At 37.5% G+C, this 14,539-nt stretch overlaps 1 protein-coding gene across 3 annotated transcripts in view; it reads left to right on the top strand.

Annotated features, from left to right (window-relative positions):
* KIF14 (kinesin family member 14) overlaps positions 1 to 14,539 on the top strand; it is a 52,124-nt gene that overhangs the window by 30,029 nt on the left and 7,556 nt on the right. For all 3 annotated transcript variants that reach the window (XM_032878214.1, XM_032878213.1, XM_032878212.1), the window contains exons 20-26: positions 79 to 172; positions 767 to 899; positions 2,345 to 2,445; positions 7,881 to 7,975; positions 9,876 to 10,100; positions 10,276 to 10,460; positions 14,162 to 14,320. In XM_032878214.1, coding sequence (XP_032734105.1) covers positions 79 to 172; positions 767 to 899; positions 2,345 to 2,445; positions 7,881 to 7,975; positions 9,876 to 10,100; positions 10,276 to 10,460; positions 14,162 to 14,320 — 992 coding nt within the window. The remainder of the gene's footprint in view (positions 1 to 78; positions 173 to 766; positions 900 to 2,344; positions 2,446 to 7,880; positions 7,976 to 9,875; positions 10,101 to 10,275; positions 10,461 to 14,161; positions 14,321 to 14,539) is intronic.

Here is a 14,539-nt window from a genome sequence, read left to right as displayed (position 1 = left end):
TTTTTCAGGAGTTCTGCCTAGTGATATAAGTCAGGGCTCATATGTGTTTTTTGATCATCTCTGTGTGTTTTCTACTAGTTCAGACAAATTGGAGCTCCATGAAACTCTCAATGATGATTCAGGAAGCCAATGCCATCAGCCACAAATTTAAAAAATGTTATGTTTTTGGCAGGTGAGCAATTTCTTAGCCTAATTATAAAGTAGTTCTTTGTTTTAAACTAACTGACCTTCATAGGATTGCTTTCTAAATTTAGTTTCTGCAAAGACATAGTATCTATATGACCTTTCTAGGAGAAAACAGTATCAGAATTCCCAGTGACACATTTGGACTCCCCTTTCAGAGCTCACTCGGGAGTAAAAAACTTTCAATAATTAGTGTACCATACTAAATATACTAAGTGTGTTTATAAAATATACTTATTTTATTAAAATATACTTATTTGTTAATATAAGTATATTTTATAAACAGAATAATTTTAGGTGTTTTAGGAATTTACTGATTTTCTTTTGAGTTGCAAACTTACTAATATTACATGTTTGGAAAGAAATATACCTAATTAGAATATGATTTTTAAAATTCCTATATAATAAGTTATTTTTATATAGTATATACTAGACATGAATTTTTTACTATAATAAAAATGCTTAACAATGGAAGATTTAATCAGTGGACTGAGTTTTTATGGAAGTTGTTTTAATTCAGAAAACTCTTATAAATGGGTATGTATGTTTTAGGATAAGCATTTTTCTTTGGTCTTTCTTTCAGACATGATGTATCCGATAAAGGAAGTAATTCTGACACTTATGTTCGGGTTCGTAACCTACAACTAGGGATCTCAACTTTCTGGAGTCTGGAAAAGTTTGAATCTAAGCTTGCAGCAATGAAAGAACTTTATGAGGTTTGAAATATTATTAAAACCTTTGTAAAGTTTTTGAAATAAAAAATATACAAGTGACATGTTCTTAGTAAAGAAAATTTGGCAGATAAAGGAAAAGGCAATTTACATTACCCAAACCAACCAATAGTAACAATTATGTATGTTTACTTTACTTTTGCCTGTGATAAATGGGGTTTTATTAATTCATTTTAATATAAGTATACCTGTAATAGAGAAATTTAGTGCTGAATCTGTCTACAGTTACACTGTGTGTTTTCAAAATTTTGAATTTAAGCTTAAGAGAAGAAAAAATTTGATAGACATAGAGCACTTTGCATCATTTGTCATTATCTTCAATGCCTATAATGTGTATTTTTACATAATTATATTTTCCCATTGCTGTGCTTTTTGGTATTACCAGTTGTTTTCTATTTTAATAGGACTAAAAATATCCCTGCACATATTGGTTTTTAATATCTTACAAAAACACTGTACTGAAGTCATTTGATCATTCTTGTCATATACATTAAAATATGATAGATGAGTTACCTCTGTTATTATCCTACCTCCTACTTTCAACTGTTGAAATGTTCTTTGATTATTTTTCTATATAATTATACTATTTCTGAATCAAGTTCTATATGTATAGTATTTTGCTTGAACTTTAATTAATATTACTCTAAATACTTAAAATTCAGGTTATTATCATGATTAATATAGTCAACCAGGGAGTGATTGAATCTTAATGTTGTCAGAGTATTCTTTTATTTTTCTACTGAGGATTTATCTTTTATGTTTTTACTGTCTTCTATATCCCAAGTTTATGTTTTTGAATCATTTAAAGATTTCTGTGTTTTTCTGTGATAGCACTCTTTCAATATAATTTCTAGCATCATGTGCTTGATTGTTTGTTAAGAATGTGATATTTTTAAGATTTTATTTATTTGAGAGAGTGTGAGCGGGAGAGGGGCACAGGGAAAGGGAGTGATAGAATCCTCAAGCAGACTTCCTGCTGAACACAGAGCCCAATGTGGGGCTCAGTTCCAGGCCACTGAGATCATTACCTGAGCTGAAATGAAGAGTTGGATGCTTAACTGACTGAGCCACCCAGGGGCCCCAGGAATGTGATATTTTTAGACTTCTGTCAGATAACCTGTAATTTTGTAACTTTTAATTTTAAATATAACAAATTTAAATTTTTGTTTTCTTTTAGTTGCTAAACATGTTTTAAAAGATTTTATTTATTTATTAGAGAGAGAGAACATGAGCAGGTGAAGGGGCAGAGGGAAAGGGAGAAGCAGACTCTCCGCTGAACGGGGAGCCCAATGTAAGGCTTAATCCCAGGATCCTGGGATCATGACCTGAGCTGAAGGCAGATGCTTAACCCCATGAGCCACCCAGATGCCCTAGTTGCTAAATATTTTTTAATGTAAACTAATAGAAACCATATATTTTATTTTCCTTAGAATAATAATAATAACAAGAGTGACGATGTCTTTTGTGATCCTGAAGATGAATGGGAACCTGACATTACAAATGCACCGGTTTCTTCCTTTTCTAGAAGGAGGTAAAGACATTTTGTTACTGTTTTTTGTTGTTGTTGTTGTTCTGGGTATATATTTGTAGATAGAAAGAAAGCTACTTCCTTATTTTAAAGGAACTATCTATTGTCATGGATATGTCTGTGCAGAGACTGAGTAATAGAAATAGTATGTTAGTGATCAAATTACAGCACTTGGGGCATTAAATTGTTTATCAGTCAGTAAGAATGGGGAAAAAATGATCAGCATCTCACCATGTAAGTCTTAAGAGTGACTTAGAATAGAATAAATCTAATTTCCTATAAAAATGAATAGTGTTTATTACTTTTAAATTACCCTTTTTCAAGAACTTGGCATATTCTATGATATTTTATTGTAAGTTATAGAACTTTAAATGCTGTCAAGTTAGTATGAGCACCACAGAAGAATAAATATGGTGATAGAGAACTTCTATATGTGACAAATGCTGCTTATTAACTAAAACCATAAAAGACTTCCACAGTGAATAGATGTTTTTCAAGGAAAAAACTAGTTCTGTTTAGACCTCAGATGCTTAGATTACAGTGGAGCAAAATGGTATAATAGAATGGTCGTGGTCTTGGAACCAATTTAGCTGCTTAGTTTGGTTTTTAAACAAAGACTTCTTTTTAAACAAATACTTCTTCATTTGGTTTTTAAACAAGACTACTGTCTGCTATGTCTTGAGGATACAAAGATGAATAAAGAAATACTCTCTGTCCCCAAAGACCAGGAATTGAAGAGACTAGAAGAACAGTTGATAAAGACCCAGAATCAGGTCAGGCAGAAGGAGTGGAGAGGAAAGTATGGTTTTATACATATTCAAGAGGAAGATTGAATAAGGACTTGGCTAGCTGTGGGGTTGAGGGTGATAAAGGGCTCAAGGATGAATCCTGGTCTAACAGGGGTAACTGGCTAAAGGAAGGTGGTGTTCCCAGACATGGAGGGTCAGATTAACTTATTTTTGAACACAATGAGTTTGAGATTCCCAGGGAGCATGCAAGTGTATACATTCAGCTCTGGAACACGGAAGGAAGGATTTGAGAATTTTCAGATGTTAGAGTCCATGGCATTCTCCATCCAACAGAAGCATCATCATTATCAAGAACATTTACTTAGTGCTTGCTGAGTGTTCTCTCAGGTGGTTCTTACACAAAACTACGAGATCAGTGCTGTCATCACCCACCTTTTACAGATGAAGAGGCTCAAGATTTAAAGAGGTTATAAGTTGTCCAAACTCACAGAGCTGATAAAGGAAGAGCCAGCCCTCAAATCCACGTTTGAGTGACTCTGAAGATCCTGATTTTTCTTGACCACTGTGCCACATTGCCTCTCTGTTGCATATGAAAGAACAGAATCTCTCTGGTTAATTCCCCCCCACCCCTTCATCACCTTCAGCTGCAGCTCAGAATCCATTTGGGTTTCCAGACCTTTTCAGGCCTTTCTTGTTTTTGACGATGATTATTTTAAACTCATTTAAAAACTTTCAAAGAGATGGAACTACTTTAGAGAGGTTTCTTCCTCCTGTTACTTCTCTTCTATTTGCTATATGGTAACGGCTAAGCTACAGCTGGAAATAGCCAAGAAACAAGAATCGATACATGTTATCTTATGTGTTATATACATACCAGCTGTGTATTTCAAGCTGAAAGAAATCAAAGCATGTCCTTTAAACAGATTCTGAGTTTCTTGAGCACAGGATATATATCTGTATCCCTTATAATGTACTATAATAAAAAAGTCACAGGTTCATGTCAGTGTCCTGGGTTCTAACTTTTTTCATTAAGTTTTTAATTTCAATTCCAGTATAGTTAGCATACAGTATCATATTAGTTTCAGGTGTGTAATAGAGTGATTTATGCCAAGTGTACCCAGGGGCAAGTGACATTACATCTTTAGGTTTCAGTTTTCTCATCTCTAAGATGGAGACAGTAATACATTTCTATAGTGCCTCTTGCTAAGTTTAAGTGAGGTCATATATAAAAACAATTGCTTCTTCTGCTACTTCTGCTATGACCACCGTGGGACTGATGATGATGCCGTGAAGTAGTTGTAAGGATTCGAGATAAAATATGTAGAACTTCCACCGCAGTGGATAGGTGTTGAATAAATGGCAGTTCTTAATATTGGATGTTTATATGTGCTAAATAAGATTAAATCTTGGAATACAGAGATGATCTTATTTCTTTTTTTTTTTAAGATTTTATTTATTTATTTGACAGAGAGTGAGAGATCACAAGTAGGCAGAGAGGCAGGCAGAGAGAGAGAGGAAGAAGCAGGCTCCCCGCTGAGCAGAGAGCCAGATGCGGGGCTCCATCCCAGGACCCCGGGACCACGACCCAAGCAGAAGGCAGAGGCTTTAACCCACTGAGCCACCCAGGCGCCCTGATGATCTTATTTCTGATTTAATACCAGTGATATCTTTAGGTGGTATCTTCAGGTGATTTATCTTGAAGATTTCAGAACAGTGTTGGGTTCTCCAAAATGAGCTAAAGATGGCCTGTGGGGTGTATTGGGCAGAAGGCCTTGGGGTATGTAAGCTAACCTAAAGTAACATAACCTCCCCCAAATTCAGACCACAACTACAAATTCATCAGAGGGTGATTCATAAATCCCTTTAGATTTTATAATATTGGTTTCTTACTGTATTTTATTATAAACAGATACAAACTTGGTGTACTTAGAATTATGGATCACAGTATGATTAATGAACATTAGTGAGCAACGAGATGCATGAAAAAGGTGAAGGGGATTAAGAGTACGTTTATTGTGGTGACCACCGAGCAATATATAGAATTGTTGAATCACTGTATTTCACTATATTGTACACTTGAATCTAATGTAACACACTACATGTTAATTATACTTGAATTTTTGAAATTAATTAAAAATATATAATGAACATAAAAATTTTAGCTTATTGAAAGTTGGTGATCTACATCTTATTTTCTGCTAACCTCTAGGTTAATAACTAGGGAACCAACAAAAGTTTAAATTATTACCAGAAAATTAAAACTTCTTTTGATATTTTGAAATTAGGTGTTTTCATGTGGTAGAGATGTTTTCTTGAGAACTTCTAAAATTTAAAACTATCATATTTTTCTTAAAAAATGAATTGCTCTTGGTCAGAGACCTTGTATATGAAGTTTCAGCCTTGTAAGAATGTTTATGACAGAATTGCAAACTCTGAGAATGCCTGCGGGTAATGGAAACACTGACAGATTCTTAATTATGGAACCGTTACCAGGCAGTGATACGCCATAGCCGCTCTGCAATGAAATAGACTGGTTTGGATGCCTATAAATTGTGATTCGTTCTGTGGACAGTTGAAAGTAAAACCTCTCCTTCTCCTTCAAATTCTTTGAAAGGAATGTGACAGGCATTTTGTTTGAGTTTAAACATTGTTTAACTATGATAGTGTTAGAAGAATAGATTTCCCTGGTTTAGACTTTCTGTAATGTACCCTTCCCTTTCATCCCTAAATACCAAAAACTGTTACCTTTGAGGATTGATATTTCTTCTTCCTATTATCGGTCATATTGAGGTTTGATATTTCCTTTCCCCGTTATGAGTCATATTTCTGTGTTTTTCTTGTAGGAATTCATGGGGAAAAATATATTTGAAACATTTAGATGACTCCAGATGGAATATGTTTTTGTTTAATGATCTTTTCTTTTCTTTTTTTTTTTTTTAAAGATTTTATTTATTGATTTGACAGAGAGAGATCACAAGTAGACAGAGAGGCAGGCAGAGAGAGAGAGAGAGAGAGGGAAGCAGGCTCCCTGCTGAGCAGAGAGCCCGATGCGGGACTCGATCCCAGGACCCTGAGATCATGACCTGAGCCGAAGGCAGCGGCTTAACCCCCTGAGCCACCCAGGCGCCCTTTAATGATCTTTTCAACAAATAGTATTTTTCTTTGGCCGACAGTGGTAGAGAGTTCTGTTAGGAAAAAGACTTCAAAGTATCCCCTATATTTAGATCCAGGTCACAGCTCGAGGATTCACTGATACAATGAGGGCTGGAGTTGGAGTTTAGAAAATTGACAGACAAATGGCAATGTGGAAGTAGGCTGCTTTTTCCAGTAGCAGTTAAGAAAAATGAGTAACAGCTAGACAGCCAGTCACACTCCAGGCAGAGATCTGAGTGGTTTTATAGGCTGAAGGGAAAGAGGCAGCGGAAAGAGAGAGTGAAGATAGAGTCATTCCCTCCGTTTGTGTTACTGCTACACTTCACAGGCTTTCTGCTTTTCACACTGTGTAGCAGGTGCTTACTTGAATGTTTTTTTATGTAGATCATCTCCTTGTTTAGAATCCTCGCCAGGCAAATCTCGGCATAAAATCCAAGCTTCCTTGATTGGCATTAGGGTCAACCTCAGGCTGGCATCTTCGCACCCCCTAGCGTCCCCCCTTGCTCTTCTCCGCTGTCCTACTGCAGTCCTTCTGAATCTCACTCTGTCCTTGAATGCACCATACTTTTCTCTGATCACCGGGGCTTCCCACATCCTGGTGCCTGTGTCTGAACCACTGTTCCCTCCTTCCCAAGCCTGCCTCCCTGTTGGGCTAACTCCTGTGCGTCCTTCAGGGTCATTGTCCCAGGAGCCGCCTCCCCCCTCCCCACTGACTCCTTGGGCCAGGTCAAGTTCTTGTCCAGCAGACCATGCTCTGCTCGCATGGCACATCACTGTATTGTAATTATTTGCCTAATTTCTCTCTTTTCCTATGGATCTTAAGTTCATGAGCCCAGAAACCATGTTTCCTGTGTTTAAACACAGTATTTAGAAGCTGTAAATAGGAGTACTCTATGTGTTCCATTTACTTAATTTAATTATATGCTTAGAACAATACCTATCAATAGTAAAGTTCTTGCTTCATAAACCAAATGAATTTAACTATTTGTTGATGAAAATGTTTCCACAGGAAACACACACCAGCATACCCATTTTCTTTAGAGAATTAAGAATATTTTGTTTGAGATTTTATTTATTAATTTAAGAGAGAGCAGGAGAGAGAGAGAGAGAGAGCACAAGTCGGGGGTGGGGCAAAGGGAGAAAGAGAAGCAGGCTCCCTACTGATCAGGGAACGCAGTGCGGAACTCGAACCCAGAACCCTGGGATGATGACCTGAGCTGAAGGCAGATGCTTAGCCGACTGAGCCACCCAGGTGCCCCAAGAATATTTTTTTAAAGATTTATTTATTTATTTATTTGAGAGAAAGAGAGAGACCATGCATGTGAGTTGGGGGAGAAGGAGAAGGAGAAACAGACTCTTCACTGAACAGGGAGCCCTGTTTGGGGCTCCATCCCAGGACTCTGGGATCATGATCATGACCTGAGCTGAAGGCAGCCGCTTAACTGATTGAGCCCCCCCAGGTGCTCCAAGAATATTCTTAATACTCTTATTCCATGTAGTATATAACCACTGATCTTACGGTTTATCTTTTTTTAGGAGCAGGAGCTTGATGAAGAATAGAAGAGTTTCTGGTTGTTTACATGATATACAAGCCCACCCCATTCAGGATTTTCATTCTTCCCATTCATCAGGTATTTTTTCATCACATTTTCTTGTATACTGGAAAAAGTATCAAGGCTTATTGTTTACCAGCACAATAAAAGGTTATATATCTGTGGTATCAACTTGTTTATTCAGTATTATTTGAGAGTAAGATGTTTTACAAAAGTAATTTTCGGGACGCCTGGGTGGCTCAGTTGATTAGGCAGCTGCCTCAGCTCAGGTCATGATCCTAGGGTCCTGGGATCAAGTCCCGCATTAGGCAGCTTGCTCAACAGGGAGCCTACTTCTCTCTCTGCCTCTGCCTGCCACTTTACCTGCTTAATGCGCTCTCTCTGACAGATAAATAATAAAATCTTAAAATTAAAAAAAGTAATTTTTCCAGGTAAATTAAAACTGACTTTTTAAGGGCCATATTTAAAAATTAAAGAAAATGCAAGAGCTCTTTGCTCATTTGCAGTTTTCAAAGAGGGAAACAAACCACGTGTGCCTTTAGTATGGACCTGCCCAGGCAGCCATGGGGCTGGAGACGGTGCAGTGTGCAGCTCTGGGAAGTTGAGCAAGTGTCCTAACTTCTCACCTTAAGTGCCAAACCAGAGTTTTGCAATGCTTTGTAAAGTGTTGATGTTGGATTTTAGAATGCATTAACATCATTATCTTACTGAACAAGGAATATATTGTTAACTATTCATGATGACTAGGATATAATCTCTTATCCTACAGTGGTAGAGCTTTGCATTTTGTAGCTTTTCTTTTTTCTCTTCCCAAATCAAATTCTTATCTTTGGCCTACACTCTTTTTTAAAAATGCTTTTTATTTCATTTTGTTTTTTAAGTAAACTGTACCCCAAACATGGGGCTCAAACTCACAACCCCAAGGTCCAGAGTCACATGCCCTAATGACTGAGCCAGCCATGTTCCCCTGTCCTAGACTCCTTTTTTTTTTTTTTTAATATTTTATTTATTATTTGACAGAGATTACAAGTAGGCAGAGAGGCAGGCAGAGAGAAAGAGAGGAGGAAGCAGGCTCCCTGCTAAGCAGAGATCCCGATGTGGGGCTCTATCCCAGGACCCTGGGACCATGACCAGAGCCGAAGGCAGAGGCTTTAACCCACTGAGCCACCCAGGCGCCCCTGTCCTAGACTCTTAATAGTCCCCTCCCTTTGTCTTTATTCTACCTTCCTTTTAGTTTGGTGTTTCGTCATCTATAAACCTGGACCAAAAAAATAACCTTGTTTATTAAATGAGAATCGTTATACTCATGAGTTAGCATTCCAGTATAAAGTTATTACCAGAGTCTCCAAATTAGCTCTACAAAGTGTTTCCATTTACTTCTGGTTTAGACAGTGCTTAGAAAATTAGCCTGAAAATCTGTCTCCCAGAGATGTGATTGATATATTAACTGTACATAATAATTGGCTTTGGCCTATTTTGATTACAGTAAGCCTAGAGAAGGAACTGATATAAAGTAGAACTAATGAGACATTCCTTTTAATAGAGTTTGCTTTAGTATTGCCTACACTTTCAGCTTACGAATTAATTTATATTATGATATTTATATTTATTCTATTTATATTATTTTTTGTGTAACTACCATTGTTTTCACTAATTTCAGAGTTTCTTAGGTGTTTCCCAAAAGTCAGTAAGGAAGGAGAGTAAACCAGTGGTTGCTTAGTTCGTTTGCATTGTCTATTATTTGTATTGTGGTTGAGGAACTACTAACCTATGGACTGACTCCACTGACAGATGAATTGACTCCTTTATAAAATTGTGTTTTCACTTAGGCTTATTGAAGTAAAAATGCATTGAAATAAGAACAGCCTACTTTGAATTTACTGACAAATGAGTCTATAATATGCTTGTGTTAATGCATTTATTTGAAAGTATTGTGCCTGAAAAGTAGGCTTAAGATGGCTATTTTCTACTGAGACAGGATTACTGGAGAAATCGAGCCCTATTTACTCAAGTTCAGCAGAATCTTTTCTTCCTGGAATTTGCAAAGAATTGATTGGGTCATCCTTAAGTTTTCTTGGACAGAGTTATGATGAAGAAAAAACCATGGCAGACAGTCTGATGGATAATTTTCTTAAAATTTATCACGGGCTATTTGCCATTTCCAAAGCTCATGAAGAACAAGACGAAGAAAGTCAAGAAAACTGTAAGCAAACTTACAGCTTTTATTAACTCACATGAATGATTATTTTCTGCACATTACATATTCTTTTTAATGACTGTCACATTTTGCATGCATTTTCTGACTTTAATGGTGATCATATATGAGTTCTTTTATCTGGAGATTATTTCTTCCAGTAATTTTCCTTCTTTTTTCAAAGTGTTCTCTTCTGATCGAGCAACCCAGTCACTTACAATCCAGGTCACATGTGCTTTTGAGCACCTTGTGGTGCTAATCAAACACTGGCTGAATGAAATTCTGCCTTGTACCAGCACAGCAAGGCTTGAAGATGAATTGAGACAAGAGATCAAAAAACTAGGAGGCTACTTACAGTTATTTTTACAGGTAAATTGCTTTGCTGATTATCATTTGAAGAATTCATTTATTCAGCAAATATTTATTGACCTACTGTCTGCATCTTCCCCAAAATTAGATCTGTAGAATTTTCAGAAGTGATTTCTGTTTTATAATTCTGAAACTGTGGTTATCTATAATCGTCTATTAATTATGGCTTCTGTGCCAGGCATTGAGAGTTCTCAGTGATTTACAAATATTAACTCATTTAAATCTCTTAACAACTTCAGAAGTGGGTACCGTTATTAATCACCATTTTATAAGTGAAGCAATGGAGGTACAGGGTATGTAGCTTATCCAGTGTTATAGGCATAGCCGGTAAGTGATAGAATTAAGATCTGGACCCGGGCAGGCTTGGGCCCAGAGTTCATGCTCTTTACTATCCATATTCTACTATGCTAACCCTCAGTAACGGCAATGGGGAAAAAGGCAAAGTCTTGCTCTGCTTGTTTGTTAGATTTCAGCTTATGCTGAATTAGTCACAAGCCCAGTGATGCACAGGCAAGGAAAATAATTTTTTTTCTGTTTACCTTATATCAAGTGAGATTAGACTTGGCTCTGAAGAAGTAGTAAGCTAAAAGCTTATTCTCTGTCATATAAAATCTGGCAGTAGGCATGGTGGCTCTGCTCCACTCCTTGAGATCCAAGCTCCTTCCAACACACCTTTCTACCAAGCCAAATCATGGCCCTTTATTTCATGGTCCACCAGAGTGGTGGAGCTCTGTCTGAGTTCAGTGCAGCGGGATGGAAGAAGTGACAAAGAAGAGAAAGGCCAAACTTCCTTTAAGGGAAGTTTCTAGAAATTTCCCTATGACATTTCTCTTTATGTATCTTTGGCCAGAACTTCATTACATGACCATAACTAGCTACAAGTATTATTGGGAAATGTACTTTTTATTCTGGACAGGTATGTACCTAGTGGAAAAATCAAGAATTCTATTACTACAAAAGAAGTGGGGAATTTGATATTGGATAATACCTGGTCACACACCATTTCAGTGAACTCCTCCATAAGAACTCTTTGAATAGGGGTGCCTGGGTGGCTGAGTCAGTTAAGCATCCAACTCTCAATTTCAGCTCATTTTATGATCTCAGTGTCATTGGATCAAGCCTTGTGTCAGGCTCTGTGTTTAGTGTAGAGTCTGCTTAGGGTTTTCTCTCTCTCTCTCTCCCTCCCTCTGCCCTTCCCCTGCTTGTGCATATATACATGTGCTCTTTCTCTGTAAATAAATAAAATCTTAAAAAAAAAAGAATTCCTTGAATATATGAGGGGAATAGATATAAGAATATCAAAAGGGATAGGTTTCAGTTTTTTAAATGGGTGACTTAGATTCATAACAAAATGTTCTAAAATGTTGAACAAAACACGTTATTATGCCCACCAAGAGACTTTCTACATTCTATTATTGTGGTAGAAGTTAGTTGTATCAAATACTTCCTGAGGGCCTATTTACTTGATAGGATTTGGAAATGTTTGTTTGATTGAGTAATCTCACTAGTCAAATTGAAATCAAACGTTTATTTTTTTATTTTTTTTTTAAGATTTTATTTATTTATTTTAGAGAGTGAGAGGGGAGGTCAGAGGGAAAAGCACACTCCCCAAAGAGCTGGGAGCCCAATGCAGGACTCAATTCCGGGACTCCAGGACCATAACCTGAGCTGAAGGCAGTTACTTAACCAACTGAGCCACCCAGGCACCCCAAACGTTTATTTTTAATTGTCCATTATTCTTCCTTAGGAGGTCTTTGTGGGTCTCCCCAACTCAGGCATTTCTCTTATTTGTTTTTCAGATAACCTTATACTTCACCTGTTATGCCTTTTTTTTTTTTTTTTTAAGATTTATTTATTTGACAGAGATCACAAGTAGACAGAGAGGCAGGCAGAGGGAGAAAGAGGAGGAAGCAGGCTCCTTTGTGAGCAGAGAACCTGATGTGGGGCTTGATCCCAGGACCCTGGGATCATGACCTGAGCCGAAGGCAGAGGCTTTAACCCACTGAGCCACCCAGGCGCCCCTTTTATGCCTTTTAATATAACATCTCTATAAGCCCACACACCGCAATGGGCAGTTAGCTTTGGGCAGTTATATTACTTGTTATTGAGTTTGGGCAGTTATAATACTTGTTATTGAGTTAATTATAAATTCACACTGGATGAAGGATCACTTTGGATATAAGCAGTGAGGAAATAGAATGACCCTAGGACAGAGAGGTGGGCCTCAAACTGGTATGGGTGAAGTGATAGATGAAGGAAATGTTCTGATAGCACAGAGCCATGAAGATGAAGGCTGGCCAGAGAGCAAAGCTGGGGAGCCAAAGCCTGAGAGTCCGGCTTATGCTTGAGCCTGGAAAAGGAAGCTAGTCGAAAGGTGGTGGGAAGAGAGTGTGAGATATACCTAGTTGGCTCTTAGATTTTAGATGCAGTTCAGGAACAGGAAAAAACCCCCAAACCCATTATTGGCATTTGGAAACCCAGTGTTTGAACCCATGCTAAATTAGTTCTTGTCCTTTGGCAAACTGCTTAAATTTTTAAGCTCCCCATTTTCTCTTTGGGAAAACAAAAATAACAGCACCTATCTGACAAGGTTGCTATGAGGATCAGATGGATGGATGTTATAAGAAAGTGCCTGTGAGAGTAACTTGTGTGTAGTTTCTTTCCTTCTTTTCATCTCTAGGAAGAACACTTTGAACTTAATTTTGGACTTGTGACCTATAGCCCTATGGGAAAGGTTTTTTGTAAAGAATCAAGGATGGAGAGAACAGGTGACTCAAAGGGGAGATTAGACCAAGCTCAGGAAAGGCTTATGTTAAATTGGCAAAACTGAATTTAGTGACTACACTTCCTACCTAAGTGTGGTTTGAGAATTCTTACCGTGTAGCAGTATTATAAGCATGGCCTAGAAAGCAACCCAAGAGTATTCTGAAGAATCACTGCAGTTGGCAGGTAAAAGAAAGAAAATCTTGGGGGCGCCTGGGTGCCTCAGCTGTTAATCAACTGCCTACTGCTCAGGCCATGATCCCAGGGTCCTGGAATCGAGCCCTGCATCCGACTCCCTGCTCAGTGGGAATCCAGCTTCTCCCTCTCCCACTCCCCCTGCTTGTGTTCCCTCTCTTGCTGTGTCTCTATGAAATAAATAAATAGAATCTTAAAAAAAAAAAAAAAAAAGAAAGAAAGAAAATCTCGGTGCAGGGCAGGTGAGGCACACCTCATTCCTCTTGGGCATGTGCACTCTGGTGTAGAAGCCTTTCGTTTGAAGGGTTGGTTTTCCCGCTTTCACTTCCCTTTCCTCTTCCTTCTCCCCTGATAAGACAAAGTATCTTTATTAACCATCTGCCAGATGGCTAATGGGACAGGAAAAGTTCAAAGGCAAAAAAGAGCCACATTTTGTTCCCTTTTCTGGTGTGGGGGGCATTCACTCATCGCTTCTGTCTTCTATTTAGTTCACTGCATACTTATCTTATGTCTCCTATTAGCATGTAGGGTCTTTGGGCATAGAGGCTGTATCCAAGTGGTTTTATCATAGTTAGTAGCTATAGGGTTGCATGTTTTTTGATTCTGAGTGAGACTTTTTTGAAGCATAGTTGCGATATGAATGAATGCAGAATTTATTTTCTTCAAATTCCTTTTCTTGTCTTTTCTTTACCTCTGTTTATAATCTCATGTATCTGATATACTGATCCATTTTTGTTTTATAGGGATGTTGTTCAGATATCTCATCAATGGTAAAAGAGGCTCAAACGAAAATAATCCAAATTGTACAACAAGCTGTAAAGTATGTGGGACAGTTAGCAGTTCTTAAAGGGAGCAAGCTGCATTTTCTGGAAAATAGTACCAATAAGGCTGCCAGTGTTCAGGTAATTTGGTAATATTAGTTTTGGAAGACTTCATCTGAGGAACAGTAGTCTTCTGATAATAGTATCAACTAAACAGGATAAGTTGTTTTTATTTTAAAATAGTTCATACTTTTAATAGTTTGGCAATATTTAAAACTGTTTCAATCTAAATTAGATAATGTACTGGATAATTCTGGAATCTTCACTTTGCCTTTTGGATCTTTGCTTTGATGATGCATA

Source organism: Lontra canadensis, unplaced genomic scaffold (genome assembly GCF_010015895.1).
Source record: "Lontra canadensis isolate GAN:19392208 unplaced genomic scaffold, GSC_riverotter_1.0 scaffold63, whole genome shotgun sequence".
In the NCBI taxonomy this organism is placed as follows: Eukaryota; Metazoa; Chordata; class Mammalia; order Carnivora; family Mustelidae; genus Lontra; species Lontra canadensis.
The sequence above is the reverse complement of the archived record's forward strand: the minus strand, read 5'-3'. Positions and strand labels throughout refer to the sequence as shown.